The sequence below is a fragment of the Lynx rufus genome, unplaced genomic scaffold, assembly GCF_022079265.1.
Source record: "Lynx rufus isolate CCGP_SWC_20201006 ecotype Redwood Valley unplaced genomic scaffold, mLynRuf1.p SCAF_19, whole genome shotgun sequence".
Lineage (NCBI taxonomy): Eukaryota > Metazoa > Chordata > Mammalia > Carnivora > Felidae > Lynx > Lynx rufus.
In genome coordinates this window covers 15344497-15359439 of record NW_025814833.1, presented here as the reverse complement: position 1 = coordinate 15359439, position 14943 = coordinate 15344497, and the positions used below count along the sequence as shown (strand labels likewise).

Sequence of the window (14943 nt, the reverse complement as noted above, 5' to 3'; positions counted from 1 at the left end):
GAAAAGTACTTGGTTAAAATGCAAATCCTTCTAGAAAATATCAATTTGGGCCATTATCAGCTGGCCCATCCACACACCCTTCTAAGAAATTATAACTACACAGATTGGAACAACCTTGTTCATTAAATCCGGAAAATTAGCTAATCTTCCCTTGTAAAGATGTAAAGACACGGCATTATTTTCTCATTCAATGAAATTTTCAGTATTTACTTTGCATTTACAGTTGTTCAGCATCATGTGAAATATGAGACACACTAAAGGAAGGTTAATGCTTTAGGATACCTTTCCTGGCTTTAAGAGTTGACAGTCATTTTAGGCAGTCAGAACAAAATGGTACATTCAAAACAGATAGGAATCCATTCCCCCTCTTTTTGGCCTCCATCTCTGTTCTCTATGGTCCTAGGGCCTAAGTTCCATTAGAGCCTTGCTCTCAGCCAATTGTCATCAAACAGCATAAAGCTGATAGTGGTTCCAGGTGGTACCTCTTCTAGGAGGATTTGCATTTTAACTACAGACTTATGAAGATCTAAATTTATTAAATAAATAAATAAATAAAGTGGGCTTGTATGACAGCTAGAAAATTGATTCATTCTTAGAGTTCTGATTTGTCTCTCTAAAACTATTCAATACAAACTGCTTTTACTCCACCCACAGTCCTGTTACTCCCCTGCTTTTAAAAGCCTAGCTGCTCCCTCCTTTCCTTGCTGTCTAACCTAGCCCACAGAGTAGACCAGATTTTTGGCTTTGTGTGCCAGAGGAGGGAAGGAAACATTCTTCCTCTACCCTTCAAGGTCTTCCAGCTGGATTAAGAATTAAATTCACAGGAGACAGATTAATAGGAGGAAAAAAACCCCAAAGTTTTATTATGTGGGCACAGAGATCTCGAGAAATGACCAAGGCAGGCAGTTCTTAATACATTTTAGACAATGAGACAGTAAATTTGTGAGGAATTGAAGGGATAAAGAAAACAGGTGTTTGAGAGCTTTAATTAAATTACGGAATTCTAAGCGGAATTTAGGTTGAGGTAGATTAGAAAAACGTTGGTTTCTGCAGCTTTCTCAGCTTTACTGGTGATAAGGATGTCTTTTTCTTAGTACAGGGAGCATATTTGCCTTATGGGAGATTTGTTTCTTGCTTTCAGGGGGACAGAACAGGGTCTGCGTGTTCTTGTGCCAGTGGTTTCCCAAGTAGCTTCAATTCAAAATAATCAATATGCCATTGTGTTACATTTTGGGTGGACTGCTCTTGGCCTCTACCCAGGCACTCTTGAGCCTCATTTTCCTTACTTCTAACGACATCTTACTTGGTAGCTTCATTGCACTTTCCGTATTTCCATAAACAGGCCAGGCCCTTTCACAACTCCCTGCTTTGCCCATTTGCTCTGCCCAGAATGCCTTTGACCTCCCCCCTCTCTCGTCTTTTTGGCAGTTCCTACTCTGACACCCAGCATAAACAATTCCTATGTGAAACCGATTATTCCAAAATTCTTCCGAATTTCTTGATTCACATGTTTCCGGAGCACTTTGTACATATGTTATACAACTGTTAGGGAAATTAGTTTTGTAACCCTTTTCCCCTACTGGCTTCTCAATGGTAGGGACCTGATAACATGTGTGGCATAAAGTCTTTCAGTTGGATGTTTCTGCAATTAGAATGATCAACAGGTTGGCAGATTTAGTTTTATTTGACATTGTGCCCCACCCCCCCCATGCCCTCAGGTTAAACAAAAACTCCCAGCAGGAAATTTACAAGGTTAGTGCTGCTAATTTAACCACATTTAGAGGTTTGTTCTTAAGAGTAATCTATTTTGGAATTGGGGCTTGTGGAATATATTGATAGAAAACATTGATTTTTGCCAATATCATTCTTCCAAAATGTGTTCTTTGAAACAGTTCTGAATTGAGATTTGGTAAAAGTCGCTTTGTTTGGTCTGTAAATTATTGGATTAATGACTGAGGAGGTCGTTGTGTATTGTGTGTGTGTGTGGGGGGGTGTTAGTTACCTGCTTATTTCTTGGACCTTAGAATGCACCCTAACTCTGGCCAGCCATCTTAGAAAATGCTCCTGGTAGGAAGGTAAAAAGATTTTACAGCTACGTTACTGAAAAAGGTATCAAAATTCAGGCCCTATTCAGTGTTGGGTCAGCAGTGTCCTTGACATAAGAGAAACAATTTATAGCTCAATCGAAGCAAAAACTCATTTTCTTTGTATCTAACATCTTTTTCCTTTCCTATTTTAACGTCAGGACATTCCTTCTTAGCAGCAGGCATAATGCCATGATCATATTTTCCTTCATTTCGGGTTACTCCCCATGCCTTACAACCCCTCCTTATTCCTTTATCTCTTTCAAAGTTTCCATTCTCGGTTCCCTTACTTTTTACTCCCTCCCTTCCTGTCTTCCTCCTCCTCTTTTTTTCCCAGCTAGCTCACCCCGCCCCTCACCGTCACCACCTTCCCTCCCCTTCAGGCTCCTTCCCGCTGCTTCTCCCGCCACCTTCCCCCTACCCCTCCCGCCTCGCGTTCAGAAAGCTCCAATCAGGAGCTCGGGAGGTGTCTAGAAAGCCCGCCCCCTCCTCCCTTTCCACTTCTCTTACCCCCCTTTTCTCCCTCCCCCACCCCCCCCACTCAAGTCCTGCGGACCTGGGGGCTTCGGGATCTGGGCGCTATGAAAAGTGTCTGCCCAGTCACTTCCGGTAAGGGCGCTGCAGCGCGAAGCTTCCCGCGGGACCGTTAAGGAGGGGGTGGGAGTTACCGGCGGACCGGGGGAGGAGAGTGCTGCCAAGGAAGGGGAGCGGGAGAGGGAGGGGGAGGAACAGCGAGAGCTAGGGAAGGAGCACGAGCGTCTTGGGCGCCTTAGCTGCCGCTTTCCCGCCGCCTCCCCAGGAGCCAGCACCCCCGCCCCTCGGGCGCCTTGCAGTGCTTCTCTCCACCCCCCACTCCCGAGCACAGACGCCGCCCCTCCCTCGCCGCCGCGTGACCGGAAGTGGCGCCATCTTTAGCCTCTTGTGCTATTGACAATAACAAGCCTTGGTTCTCTCCCCCTCCCCCCTCCCCCCAACCACGGCATCTCCCCTCCCAGAGAGAGGGAGAACAGGAGGAGGAGCTGCAGCCTCACAGACTCACTGAGTCGCTCCAGCAGAAAGGGGGGAGAGAGACCGAAAAGCAGGGGAGGGGGACGGCACCGCCGTTTACCTGTCTGCCTCCTCATTCGCTCTCCCCCCTCGTTCTGCTCACTCCTGGTGTCAGCCTATCCGCCTTCCCAAACCCTCCCATTCCCCCGGTGTAGCCCCCCCTTCACTTTCCTTCTCGTCCTCTGTGTTTCTCCTCTCTTTCTTCCCTTCCCCCTCTAGCATTGCCACCTTCTCTCCTACACGCACGCAGGCATATAAACGTAGGTTTTTGATGCTCCTCTGCCTGTTGACCCCGCTATTTTCATGTTTCCAACAGGTTTTTCTTCCCCCAATCCCTCAGCTGCTGCTGCTGCTCAGGAGGTCAGATCTGCCACTGATGGTAATACCAGCACCACTCCGCCCACCTCTGCCAAGAAGAGAAAGTTAAACAGCAGCAGCAGTAGCGGCAGTAATAGTAGTAACGAGAGAGAAGACTTTGATTCCACCTCTTCCTCTTCCACTCCTCCTTTACAACCCAGGGATTCGGCATCCCCTTCAACCTCGTCCTTCTGCCTGGGGGTTTCAGTGGCTACTTCCAGCCACGTACCGATACAGAAGAAGCTGCGTTTTGAAGACACCCTGGAGTTTGTAGGGTTTGATGCGAAGATGGCTGAGGAATCCTCCTCTTCTTCCTCCTCATCTTCACCAACTGCTGCAACATCTCAGCAGCAGCAACTTAAAAATAAGAGTATATTAATCTCTTCTGTGGCTTCGGTGCATCATGCAAACGGCCTAGCCAAATCTTCTACCACCACTTCTAGCTTTGCTAACAGCAAGCCTGGCTCTGCTAAGAAGTTAGTGATCAAGAACTTTAAAGGTAACCAAGGCCAAAATCCATAATCACCTACTAAGGATTTGACACTTGAGCGGTCACGTGCTCTGTTTATGTTAATATATTAAACAGTATAGAGGTGGCCTAATGTTTTATGCATAATCAATGAGGTGGAGGGAGGTCCTTTTTTGGGTGGAGGGTTCATTTTCCGGGGGTGGTTAGTATCCTTGTGCTGAAGCATACACCGAGTGTTTCTGGGCAGTATTTTGAGGTCTGGCTCAGCTTCTTCTATCTACTGTTACTCATTACAATACTGAGAATCGGTATGATTGATCCGGATTTTACAGGTGAGAAATTTGTATTCTAAAGAGGTTTATTTATTTCAGGTGCATAGTGAGCTTTCGTACTGGTGATTTTTATTTTTATGCTTCAGTAGGCCACATTTTCTAGTCCCTAGAAATGCAGGTAGCAATGGTGATCTTTTCATGCTCAGTGAAGATTTATAGTTAGATTTGTAATGTTGAACATTATATTCTTGAAACCCCTTGTGGAAGCAGTATTTGGAGAAAAATATTTATGATCTCTGCATTTCTTTCCAAAGGTAGGGTTTGGAAGTCAAAAACACTGTGTATACAGATAAGTAGTAACTCTGTACCACTAGTTTAAAGATGGGAACAATTACTACATCTTTTTTTTCACTAAAATGGGTTTTAAAGTACTGACCTGCAGTTCAAATTTAGGAAAATTTGTTCATTTTACATTTGAGATATGTGATTGAGAGTATTATGAATGCACTGATGTATATAAAATCAACAGATTTTGAGCTGAATTACTTTTTTCTGTTAACTGTGTTTCTAGTTTTCTGACTTAGTTTTTCAACACCCTTAACTGGCAGGTAATAGCTGCTAAGAGGTTTATTAAATGGAGAAGTAAATGAATGAACTTAAGTAATATTTACCAGATAAGTGCCTTGTGGGTAAATATTAGTATTCAGAAAATTAGCTTCTTGGTGCTTGTGTTTTCAACATTAGTGTGAAAATCAAGAATATGCTCTATTTTGTCTAAAGCAGAGGGTTATAGTGTTTATTTTTAACCTTCTCTTTTTTTTCTGTCATTCCTCTCCCATCCCCAGGTTCTCAAGAGTGTTGTAATCTTTCTGGTTTAATAGTATACTTTTCTGAAGTGAATGTGAATTGTAATTGACTAATGTGTTCACTGTTCCACTCCAAGTATATGGATGTAATAGCCAAGGATTTTTAAAGAGATGAGCTTTATCCCTAATTTCATTTGCATACTGGTTTCAGAGATTTTGTTTGGGTTTTTTCTCTCCCTCTTAAACTAAAAACACATTAAGACATTTGAATGTTTTAATTAAAAAAATATTCCTTGTTGGTCAATGAAGTTTAAATTAAGGCCCGGGTTAAGATATTCCTTTCCACTCTGAAAATGCTACATAGGTTCTGGAGTCATTTGGATGTTTTAATTTTTAAAAATTTTACTCTGCTCATAGATGGAATTTAAATTAAAACCTGAGTTAAGATGTTTCTTTTCATTTGTAGATGCTGCATAAATTTATGTGAGAGTCAAACAGACTTGGATTAGAATTCCAGTTTTGCCATTGATTAGCTATGATGACCTTGGGCAAGCCTTACTAAATCGAGTCTTCTGGCCTCAGTTTCCTCTGTTGCAAAATAGGGGTGATAATACCTTCCTTTGAGCGTTGTTAGGAAGATTAAGAGATTTATAAAGTACTTGTACATAGTAGACATTCAGTATTTCAAATCTCAGGTACAAAATGCATGTCAACTGACTTGCTAGGTTTTACATGTCCTCAAATAAGATCAGGATTGTTATTTTTTTATCTGTGATTCTTGAATTTTTATTTTTTGAAGCAATACAGTCAATAGAAAAAAAAAACTTCACCTAAAGGTGAATTCTAATAGGTGAGTCAAAATGACGAACAATATTCTGGCATTTCAAATTTATTCTTTGTGCTAAGCTTAAATACAGTAGTTACTTTATTTTTTATTTTTTTATGTTTATTTATTTTTGAGAGACAGAGCGTGACTGGGGGAAGGGCAGAGAGAGAGGGAGACACAGAATCCGAAGCAGGATCCAGGCTCTGAGCTGTCAGCACAGAGCCCAACACGGGGCTCGAACTCATGAACTACAAGATATGACCTGAGCCGAAGTCGGATGTTTAACCTTCTGAGCCACCCAGGCGCCTCCAGTAGTTACTTTAATATTTAGATGTAATAATTATAAAAATCAAAATTTACTCTTAAAAAGCAGTAATACTATTATTGCACTTTTAATGGATCCTTTCGTTACCATATACTATATATTCTGACATCAACTTTCTACATATTATCTAGATAAGCCTAAATTACCGGAGAACTACACAGATGAAACATGGCAGAAACTGAAAGAAGCGGTGGAAGCTATCCAGAATAGTACTTCGATTAAGTACAATTTAGAAGAACTCTATCAGGTACGTGTTAATGTGGATAGCCAGATTTGGCTAGCATATATTGAGGTGGGATGTATATGGATTTTACTTTGAAATGAGTCCTTCTGTAGACTTTTGGTTCTCTTCTAATTACAATTTCTTGATTAACTTATGCATTCTTTTATAATCAAACCACATACTCTGACATACTCTGACATTCTGACATAAACTATGAGTACAGTCATATTGGTATATTTCGGGTTTATTTTGGACCTTTCCGATTAGGATTTACAGTAAGGAGTACCTTGGTATAATCAAGTTTTTACCTGTAATGGAATCCTATAGCCTAGATCCCAAAGATGATATCTGGTAACATCATTCTGTTGTGGCACTTCTTGCTAAGTGGTGTTATTTGCCTATAGGAAGGGCCTCAAGAAATGCAGATACTCTGTATTTTATCCTTCTTCCTTTGTAGTAGTAGACTTTTGCCATTTCTTTTTCTTTTGAGAGAGAGAGAGAGAGAGACAGAATGCGAGAGGGGGAGGGCAGAGAGAGAGGGAGACACAGAATCAGAAGGGGGCTTCAGGCTCTGAGGTGTCAGCACAGAGCCTGATATGGGGCTTGAACTCCAGAGCCGTGAGATCATGACCTGAGCCGAAGTCAGATGCTCAACTGACTGAGCCACCCAGGCGCCCCGCCATTTCTTTTTCTTGCTCTTTACGTTTGTCTTATCTTCTGGACTGCAAGACCATCCTTAGCCAAAAAAATGAGCAGCTGATTGTAGTCCAGTGACTTCCTCTGAGGTTCAGGTTTGTTTCTTTTGCTTAACAGATGGGTCTATATTTGAAGTGTTTGGTTTAAATATACGATTAAGGGCAATTACTGATTTAGACTTCTTACTACTAAGATATTTTTCCCTACTGTATTTTTGACACAACCACTTCAAGAAGTTACTTTCCATTATAGCGTCAGCAGTTGCATATAAAAAAATACTTCAGAATCTAGTAGCTTGAATTGTTTTTTTTATTTTTAATTTTTTTAAGTTTATTTATTTTGAGAGAGCACGCACACACAGGGATGTGGTGAGAGACAGGGAGAAAGAGAATCCCAAGCAGTTTCTCTGCTGTCAGCGTTTAGCCTAACTTGGGGCTCAAACTCACAAACCATGAGATCATGACCTGAGCTGAAACCAAGAGTCAGGAGCTTATCCAAATGAGCCACCCAAGCACTCTTAGAGTCTTTTATATTGATAAATACCTTGTAAGAAGTTAAGTTGGTTCAACTCATCAGAATTTGTAGTTTTCATCTATTGACTTTAGTTGCAGAGGCTGTGTAGTAATGGACAAACACTGGGTTAGGAGTCAGGAGACAGATTTGGGATCTGGTTTTGGCTGCTATCACCTTTGTGATCTTGAGCAAGAAATTAGACCTCTCTCGACTTCAGTTTGCTTCTCTGTAAAATAAGGGAAAGAAGAACTGTCCTATCTACCTCATGGAGCTACTTGTAAGAATCCAGTAAGATGTGAGAAACACCTCGAAGCACTATGATCTAGAAATATAAGATGATATCACTAGTACAGCTTTTTCATAAGTCACAGTGTGCCTTTTTCACTTGTAATAAGCCAATTAAGATCATCAGTTTCTGTTGCTTTGAAAATTGAATGAGTCAGTGCATGCAAAACACTCAGAACAACGTCCGAACCATAGTAATAATGTTGTACAGTATTCTAATCCTTATAAAGCTATGGAAGTATCAGATAGTGGTGGTAGTAGTAGTAAGTTATTACTTAAGAATGAGCCCACCTTACTTGGCTTTGTTGGTATATTGCACATGTGGCTCCTGAGTTGTACAATATTAAAAGTAGAATTACGGAATTGGAGTTGGAAGGGCTTTAAGAGATCAGATCATGTAGTCCAATAGCTTTTTTCATATAGTGCAGGTGACAGTCTACAAAGCAGGTGCATCTTTTATTATTTCATTTAAGCATTATAGAAGAAACCTTTTGTCAAGTGGATAAGGGAGTGCTTATTATTCCTCTGTTGATGAGGAAACTGAGTCTCAGGGAAGTTAATGAGATGCCTAAGTTTCAAGTCCAGTGCATTTTTACTACTATGCTGCTTCACTAATACACCACAGCTCTTTGAATACCTCTGTAGTGCAGTGTTTGAGGCAAATAAATACTTCACTTTAGGGAAAAAACTTTGTCATCAAAGAAGGTAATTTTTTCATTCGTGTACGTATATGGTGTTTATTTGGATATGCTGGTGTACAGCATCTTTAGTTTCAATAATGTTATTTTATATATTTTGTATTTATGGCAGATTGTGATTGCTAATGAAGCCTATTTACTTTACCTTGAATATTTTTCTAGAGTTTTGGGGTTCAAAAATATTTCTCCTGGGGCGTCTGGGTGGCTCAGTTAAGCGTCTGACTTTGGCTCAGGTCACGATCTCAAGGTTGGTGGGTTCGAGCTCTGTGTTGGGCTCTGTGCTGAGCCTGCTTTGGGTTCTGTCTCCCTCTCTCTCTCTGCCCCTCCCCCGCTAGCACAGGCGTGTTCTCCCTCTCTCTCTCTCTCTCTCTCTCAAAATTAAAGAAACATTAAAAAATGTTTCCTGATAAATTGATTCTGTTAAATGTCTTTGTTTCAGGAGCTCATAGCTTACATTTTTTCTGTTTTTCCTTTCCTGTATTTCAGAATTATTACATGCTATTCAATTGCATTTCTTTAGCCTAAAATCAGTGATACAGCTTTTTAACTCTTTGCATTTTTCATAGTTCTTTACTATTTCTGCTTTAATAAATTGAAAAGCATTTGTTTATAACTGTTTTTGTTTTTGACTTTAATTTTATAAATGCTCGTTTGGATCATTCTCAGAAAGTTTATTTTGAGATGTTCAACTTCACAAAAAGATAAAGGGAATAAAGTTCATACCATCTGGATTTCAGGTGCTTGTTTAATTTTGACTGGTTGAAATGTAAATTAAAAGTACTCTCCTAAAAAAAAAAAAAAGTACTCTCCTAAAATTGAAACCGTAGAAGTAATGTAGTATTACACCAAGCAAAAGTTCACCAAACCTCTCATTCCCCCATGCTATCCTTTGTATCTGAAGTAAACGCTTATTTGGCATATATCTATGCAGAACTTTTTTCTCTGCACGCAAACGGTTTTAAAGCTTAATCATAGAAGTCCCTAGTATGGATGGCATGTACTGCCTCCCTGAGTTTTTAGTTTCTAGAACAGAATATGTGGTTCTGAGTGCATTTGCAAGAAACAAATGTCTTTTAAGGGTGATTTTAAATGAGAATTGTACTTGAGTTTAAAAATAACTTTCCTCGACAACCTTGAAATCCTGGTAAGTGTGAGGCAGTGGTTGGTTAATGTTATTTTAGTTTGGGGGATTTTTTTTTGTTGTTTGCTTATTTTTGATTGACTACAGATAGGAGTATGGTTAAGTGCACTGACTTTTGAGTTGATCAGCCTGATTTAGATTAGAGATCTGCCACTCATGATAACTTTGGGCAAGTTACTTCTCTAAGCCTTGTTTTCCTCATTTGCAAAATGGAAGAGTAACATTATCTTTGTGTTAGGGTTGTTTAGTTGTAAACATAATACTGCAGAAAAACTGCTCGTTACAATGTCTACTGTTTGTTGGTGTCATCATTGATAATGATGATAATAAATGAGTTTTTTAAAAAGATATCTTTATTTTTAGATTACCCTTTACTGTACAGCTCTAAAGCCACATGTTATAAAATTCTAAATCCACACTGACTCAGAACAGCTGGCTGATAAATAGATTACATTCCAGATACGTGTCAGTAGACATCATTAGCCAAATTGAAAGAATAATAAAGAGAGGAACTCTCTAGGAACAAGTATTTTTTACTTCTCAAGAATATGTCTTGTTTTTTACATGTGGTATCTTATAATAGTTGGAATTTTGGGTGTTTTAAATAATGGGATTATTTTTCTTACGTACTCAGCCTTGTATAAGTAGCTGTATAGTCTTTTAAAATCAGCTACCTTTTTTGGAGCTGGCTGGTAGTTTATATATGAAAATATAACATTTATTCTTAATATAAATGTTTATTTTATTTGAAGGCAAGTCTAGTCCATACTTCAATTCTGATGGAAATAATTTTATGTATTATTAATAATAGTGCGGGGGTGGGGGGGACGCCTGGATAGCTCAGTTGGTTAAGAGTACCACTCTTGATTTTGGCTCAGGTCATGATCTCAAGGTTTGTGGATTCAAGCCCCATGTCTGGCCCGCTGCGGACAGTGAGGTGCCTGCTTCAGATTCACATCCTCTGTCTCCATCTCTCTGTGCCCCTCCCCTCCTCATGCTCTCTCTCAAAAATAAACAAACATTTTTTTTTTAAAGTGTGACTACAAATTCTTAGTCCTTGATAATTTTAGTCTTATTTAAATCCTTTTTTACTAGCTGTAAAAAGAAAAATAATTTAGGTTTCATGTCTGGTTTCCTTTCTGTAAGTTCTTAGTTTTTGATGTATTTTGAGTATCTTATTGTAGCCATTTTTCCTAAATGTAAAAAGATAAATTAGATTTTATTGCTGTATCGTTTGTTGAAAACTTGGTGGTGTGTTTTCCTTTCTTTAAATATATGGTTTGAAAAATAACACCCAACCCATTAGGCCAACGACCAGAGTTCAGCACCCTGTGGGAATTTAATATCTTTCTTGGTGTCTATCGTTGTTAAATGAGAAAAATTTCTAGATTTCCTCCCTTACTATGTTTATTTTTGTAGTTTTTGTATTTTTTATTCTTATTTTAGTCCTCTTCATTTTTTTATTCTAGTCTTACTACTTACCCTCATTTCTGTTCCTTCTCTTGCCCCTTGTGCAATCTTATGTGCCTTTGCTGTCTTAAATCCTGTATTCCCCAAAGCATCAAATTTCAGGAACTGTAGTTTTACATTTTGTTTGCTACATGTTTACATTTCTTTGGAGTGTGTGGTTTTGTTTGTTTCAGACAAACACTTTTTTTTCAGACAAACATGTTTTTGATGTGATATGTATGGATTTTGGAGGGGAGGGGCTGAGGTTTTGGGGAATAAAGGTTAGAAACTTGTTAGAATGTTCTATTTTATATCTGACTGCATTGAAAAAGAATTTTAAAGAAAAATTTTCTTTAACGTTTATTTATTTTTGAGACAGAGAGAGACAGAGCATGAACGGGGGAGGGTCAGAGAGAGAGGGAGACACAGAATCTGAAACAGGCTCCAGGCTCTGAGCTGTCAGCACAGAGCCCCAACGCGGGGCTCGAACTCACGGACGGCGAGATCGTGACCTGAGCCGAAGTCGGACGCCCAACCGACTGAGCCACCCAGACGCCCCTGAAAAAGAATTTTTAAGGCAGCATATTTACCAGTAATGATTAGGAGCTTAAGTAAAAAGATAATTTTATTTAAGAGACTTTTAAAATGATCTAGAATCTGCTTGATATAAATAGTTGCATGTGAAATGAGACATAAAATAATACTAAATACATTTCTAATAGTTCATTTCAAAGATCTGGAATAAAATAGAGCTTATCCCAAACTTTAAGTAGTTATTTAACATTTTCCTATTCATGTTTCTATCCCAGTACTTAATAGGGTACAGAACACTTAGTTAAATAGTTCTTGTTGAATTAGTTACTGCTTACTGTGTGCAAAGCTGGACAGATGCCATGGACATAAAAAGATCACTTAGGCCTTTTTCCTAAGGTGCTTATATTTAAGTAGCTTCATGAAATGAGTAGTTTGTGACCAGCATTTAAAAAATTTTTTTTAATGTTTATTTTTAAGAGATAGATACAGCATGAGCAGGGAAGGGGCAGAGAGAGGGAGACACAGAATCTGAAACAGGTTCCAGGCACTGAGCTTGTCTACACAGAGCCCGACATGGGGCTGGAACTCATGGACCGGATGGTGAGATCATGACCTGACCTGAAGTTGGATGCTTAACCGACTGAGCCATCCAGCGCCCCCCCCCCCCCCCCCCCGGCCATGACCAGCATTTTTTAAAAGACATGAAATAGAAAATAATCAAAGAACATCACACATAGTAACAATAAGTGTAGTTTCATGAAAGTTTTGTTTAAGTTACATAAATTTATGTATAATGGATTGTGACATACAATGTGTTTCTTAACTGTGGCTTGTCAAAAATTTTTGGAAGTCCCTATTTTAGGCACACGTGATTGCTCCAAACAAACCTTGCTTTAAAAAGTAAGGAAAGCAGAGTGTTTAGATGATAGTATGTGTGGAAGATCATAAACAGACATGAGACTAAAATGGTAAAATTGAGCCTTGAATGCCATGCTGAAAAGTGGTGGTGGGGAAGATAGGGTTTATTGGGTAAGGCAAATATTTTAAATTTTTTGAGGACTTAATGTATTCATCTAGTTCAGAATCCAAAAAATAATACAGAACATATAGTGAAAAGTTTCACTTCCACCCTATCCTCTACCCACCCCCCCCCCCACAACTCAGTTAGTTCCTCTCTCCACAAACACTATTAGTTTGGGGAGTATCTTTCCAGCAGTGTCTCATGTATGTAAAAACAACTGTGTGTGTGTTTTATTTGTTTTGTCTTTTTTACGTAAATGGTAGACCATGAACCACATGGTTTAATCCTTTGTATATTTTTTTAAAGATTAAAAAAATTTTTTTAGTTTAGAGAGAGAGCGTGCAAGGGGGGAGAGAGTCAGAGGGAGAGAGGGGGGAGAATCTTAAGCAGGCTTCATGCTTAGTGCAGAGTCCAACACAGAACTCTATCCTGTGACTCTGGGATCATGACCTGAGCTGAAATCAACCGACTGAGCCACCCCGGTGCCCCAAAGATAGATAGATTGTTTGTTTGTTTATTTATTTATTATTTCAATGTTTGTTTATTTTGGGGAGAGAGAGAGAGCGTGCGCGTGCGCGCGCATGAGCGGGGGAGGGGCAGAGAGAGAGGGAGACACAGAATCTGAAGTAGCCTCCAGGCTCCGAGTTGTCAGCAAAGAGCCTGACACGGGGCTCGAATCCAAAGACTGAGATCTTGACCTGAACTAAGTCAGACGCTCAACCGACTGAGCCACCCAGGTGCCCTGCACCAAAGATTTTTTAAAGTAGGCTCCATGCCCAATGTGGGGCTTGAACTCATGACCCCGAGATCAAGAATCGCAGTCGTCTTCCAACTGAGCCAGCCAGGTGCCCCTAAAGTTTTTTTTTTATTTAAGAATTTATTTTTAAGTAATCTCTGCACCCAACATGGGACTTGAACTCACAACCCTGAGATCAAGAGTCACATACTCCACTGACTGAACCAACCAAGCACCCCAGCCCTTTGTATTTTTTTATACCTATTATGGGATTTCTCCAGAACAGTACTAGAGCTTGATGAAAGGTTGTCAGGGAAGGGAAATGACTAGATCTGGTCTATATATGTTGAACAGTCAAAGTTAACTAAATTAGAGAAGCAGAGTGTTCTCTTCAATTTGACCTTCAGGACTCACCTTAGATCCTTAGATGCTCCCTTTCCTGCCTTTTTTTTTTTTTTTTGCCTCTTAACATTTTAAGTCACTTTTCAACTAAACATGGGGGAGATGGTAAAGCCCGGCTAAATTCTCTATTTCTCGCTATTCCCACTAGCTCTTCATTTTCTTTTGGTCTTTGGGATTCCACCTCTTTATCTCTTAGGAAGGTTTTTCTGACTTGCCCCTATCCTAAGGAGACTGGGTTAGGGCCTTGCCTCTGTGCTTATCCTTACCATAGCACCTAACAGTGTTTTGTAATTATATGTTTTCTGGTCAGTTTTCTCCTTATACTATAAGCCCCTTCTATGTGCAAGACACATTGCTAGTTGTAAGTATGTTGGTTTTTGAATATTTACTGTATTGCCTGGTTCAGAGCCCCCAAAACATTAATAGAATATGTGGATACATAAGCACATGATCTCTTTTTCTCATTAGGGAGAATTAGGGGATAGATATACTTGAAAAGGTAAAGTATTGACTCAGTGACAGATCACTGTGTTATGATTGGTGACAGTGCCAGGTGAGGCAGTTAGGGAAAGCTTATTGGAAGAGGTGGGACCTAGTAAGTCATAAGGGAATATGATATCTTGTGTGAGAAATACAGCAGGAGGGAATGGGAAAAGGAGGAGTCGGAGAAGTACTGGAAATGGGAAATGTGCATAAGATGAAGTACAAAGAATCTAAGCAGGGAAATAAATGCTGACAAAATGAGTCATTCAAGAGGAATACCAGATACAATGAGATTACTAAAGGAGGAAGGGGGAGAATCCATAGAGAACCAATGTGAACAGAAAGGCTCATGAAATAAGCATAAATACACCCTTTAGGTATTTGTGGCCTACCCCAAGGCCACTTGGAAAGTGGCCAGGGGAGACTGAGGCTTCTTATTCAGCCATAGCTACTGTATCTAATTGGCCTGCTGTTTCCTGGTGAGGTGCAGTGACTTTCCTCCAATGATATAAGTGGTTTTCTTTAAGGTTTCTTTTCATTTACTAACTTATTTACTGGACCTGCATGCTGGGAATG

General features: G+C 39.8%; 1 protein-coding gene across 3 annotated transcripts in view; it reads left to right on the top strand.

Moving 5' to 3' along the window:
- Nucleotides 1–2511: 2511 nt before the first annotated feature.
- CUL4B (cullin 4B) overlaps nucleotides 2512–14943 on the top strand; it is a 37584-nt gene continuing 25152 nt past the window's right edge. For 2 of the 3 annotated variants that reach the window (XM_047081899.1, XM_047081898.1), the window contains exons 1-3: nucleotides 2512–2693; nucleotides 3448–3987; nucleotides 6318–6433. In XM_047081899.1, coding sequence (XP_046937855.1) covers nucleotides 2666–2693; nucleotides 3448–3987; nucleotides 6318–6433 — 684 coding nt within the window. In that variant the 5' untranslated portion in view covers nucleotides 2512–2665. Of the gene's footprint in view, nucleotides 2694–3447; nucleotides 3988–4013; nucleotides 4290–6317; nucleotides 6434–14943 lie in introns of those variants that run through there. The other variant, XM_047081900.1, reaches the window with a different exon arrangement.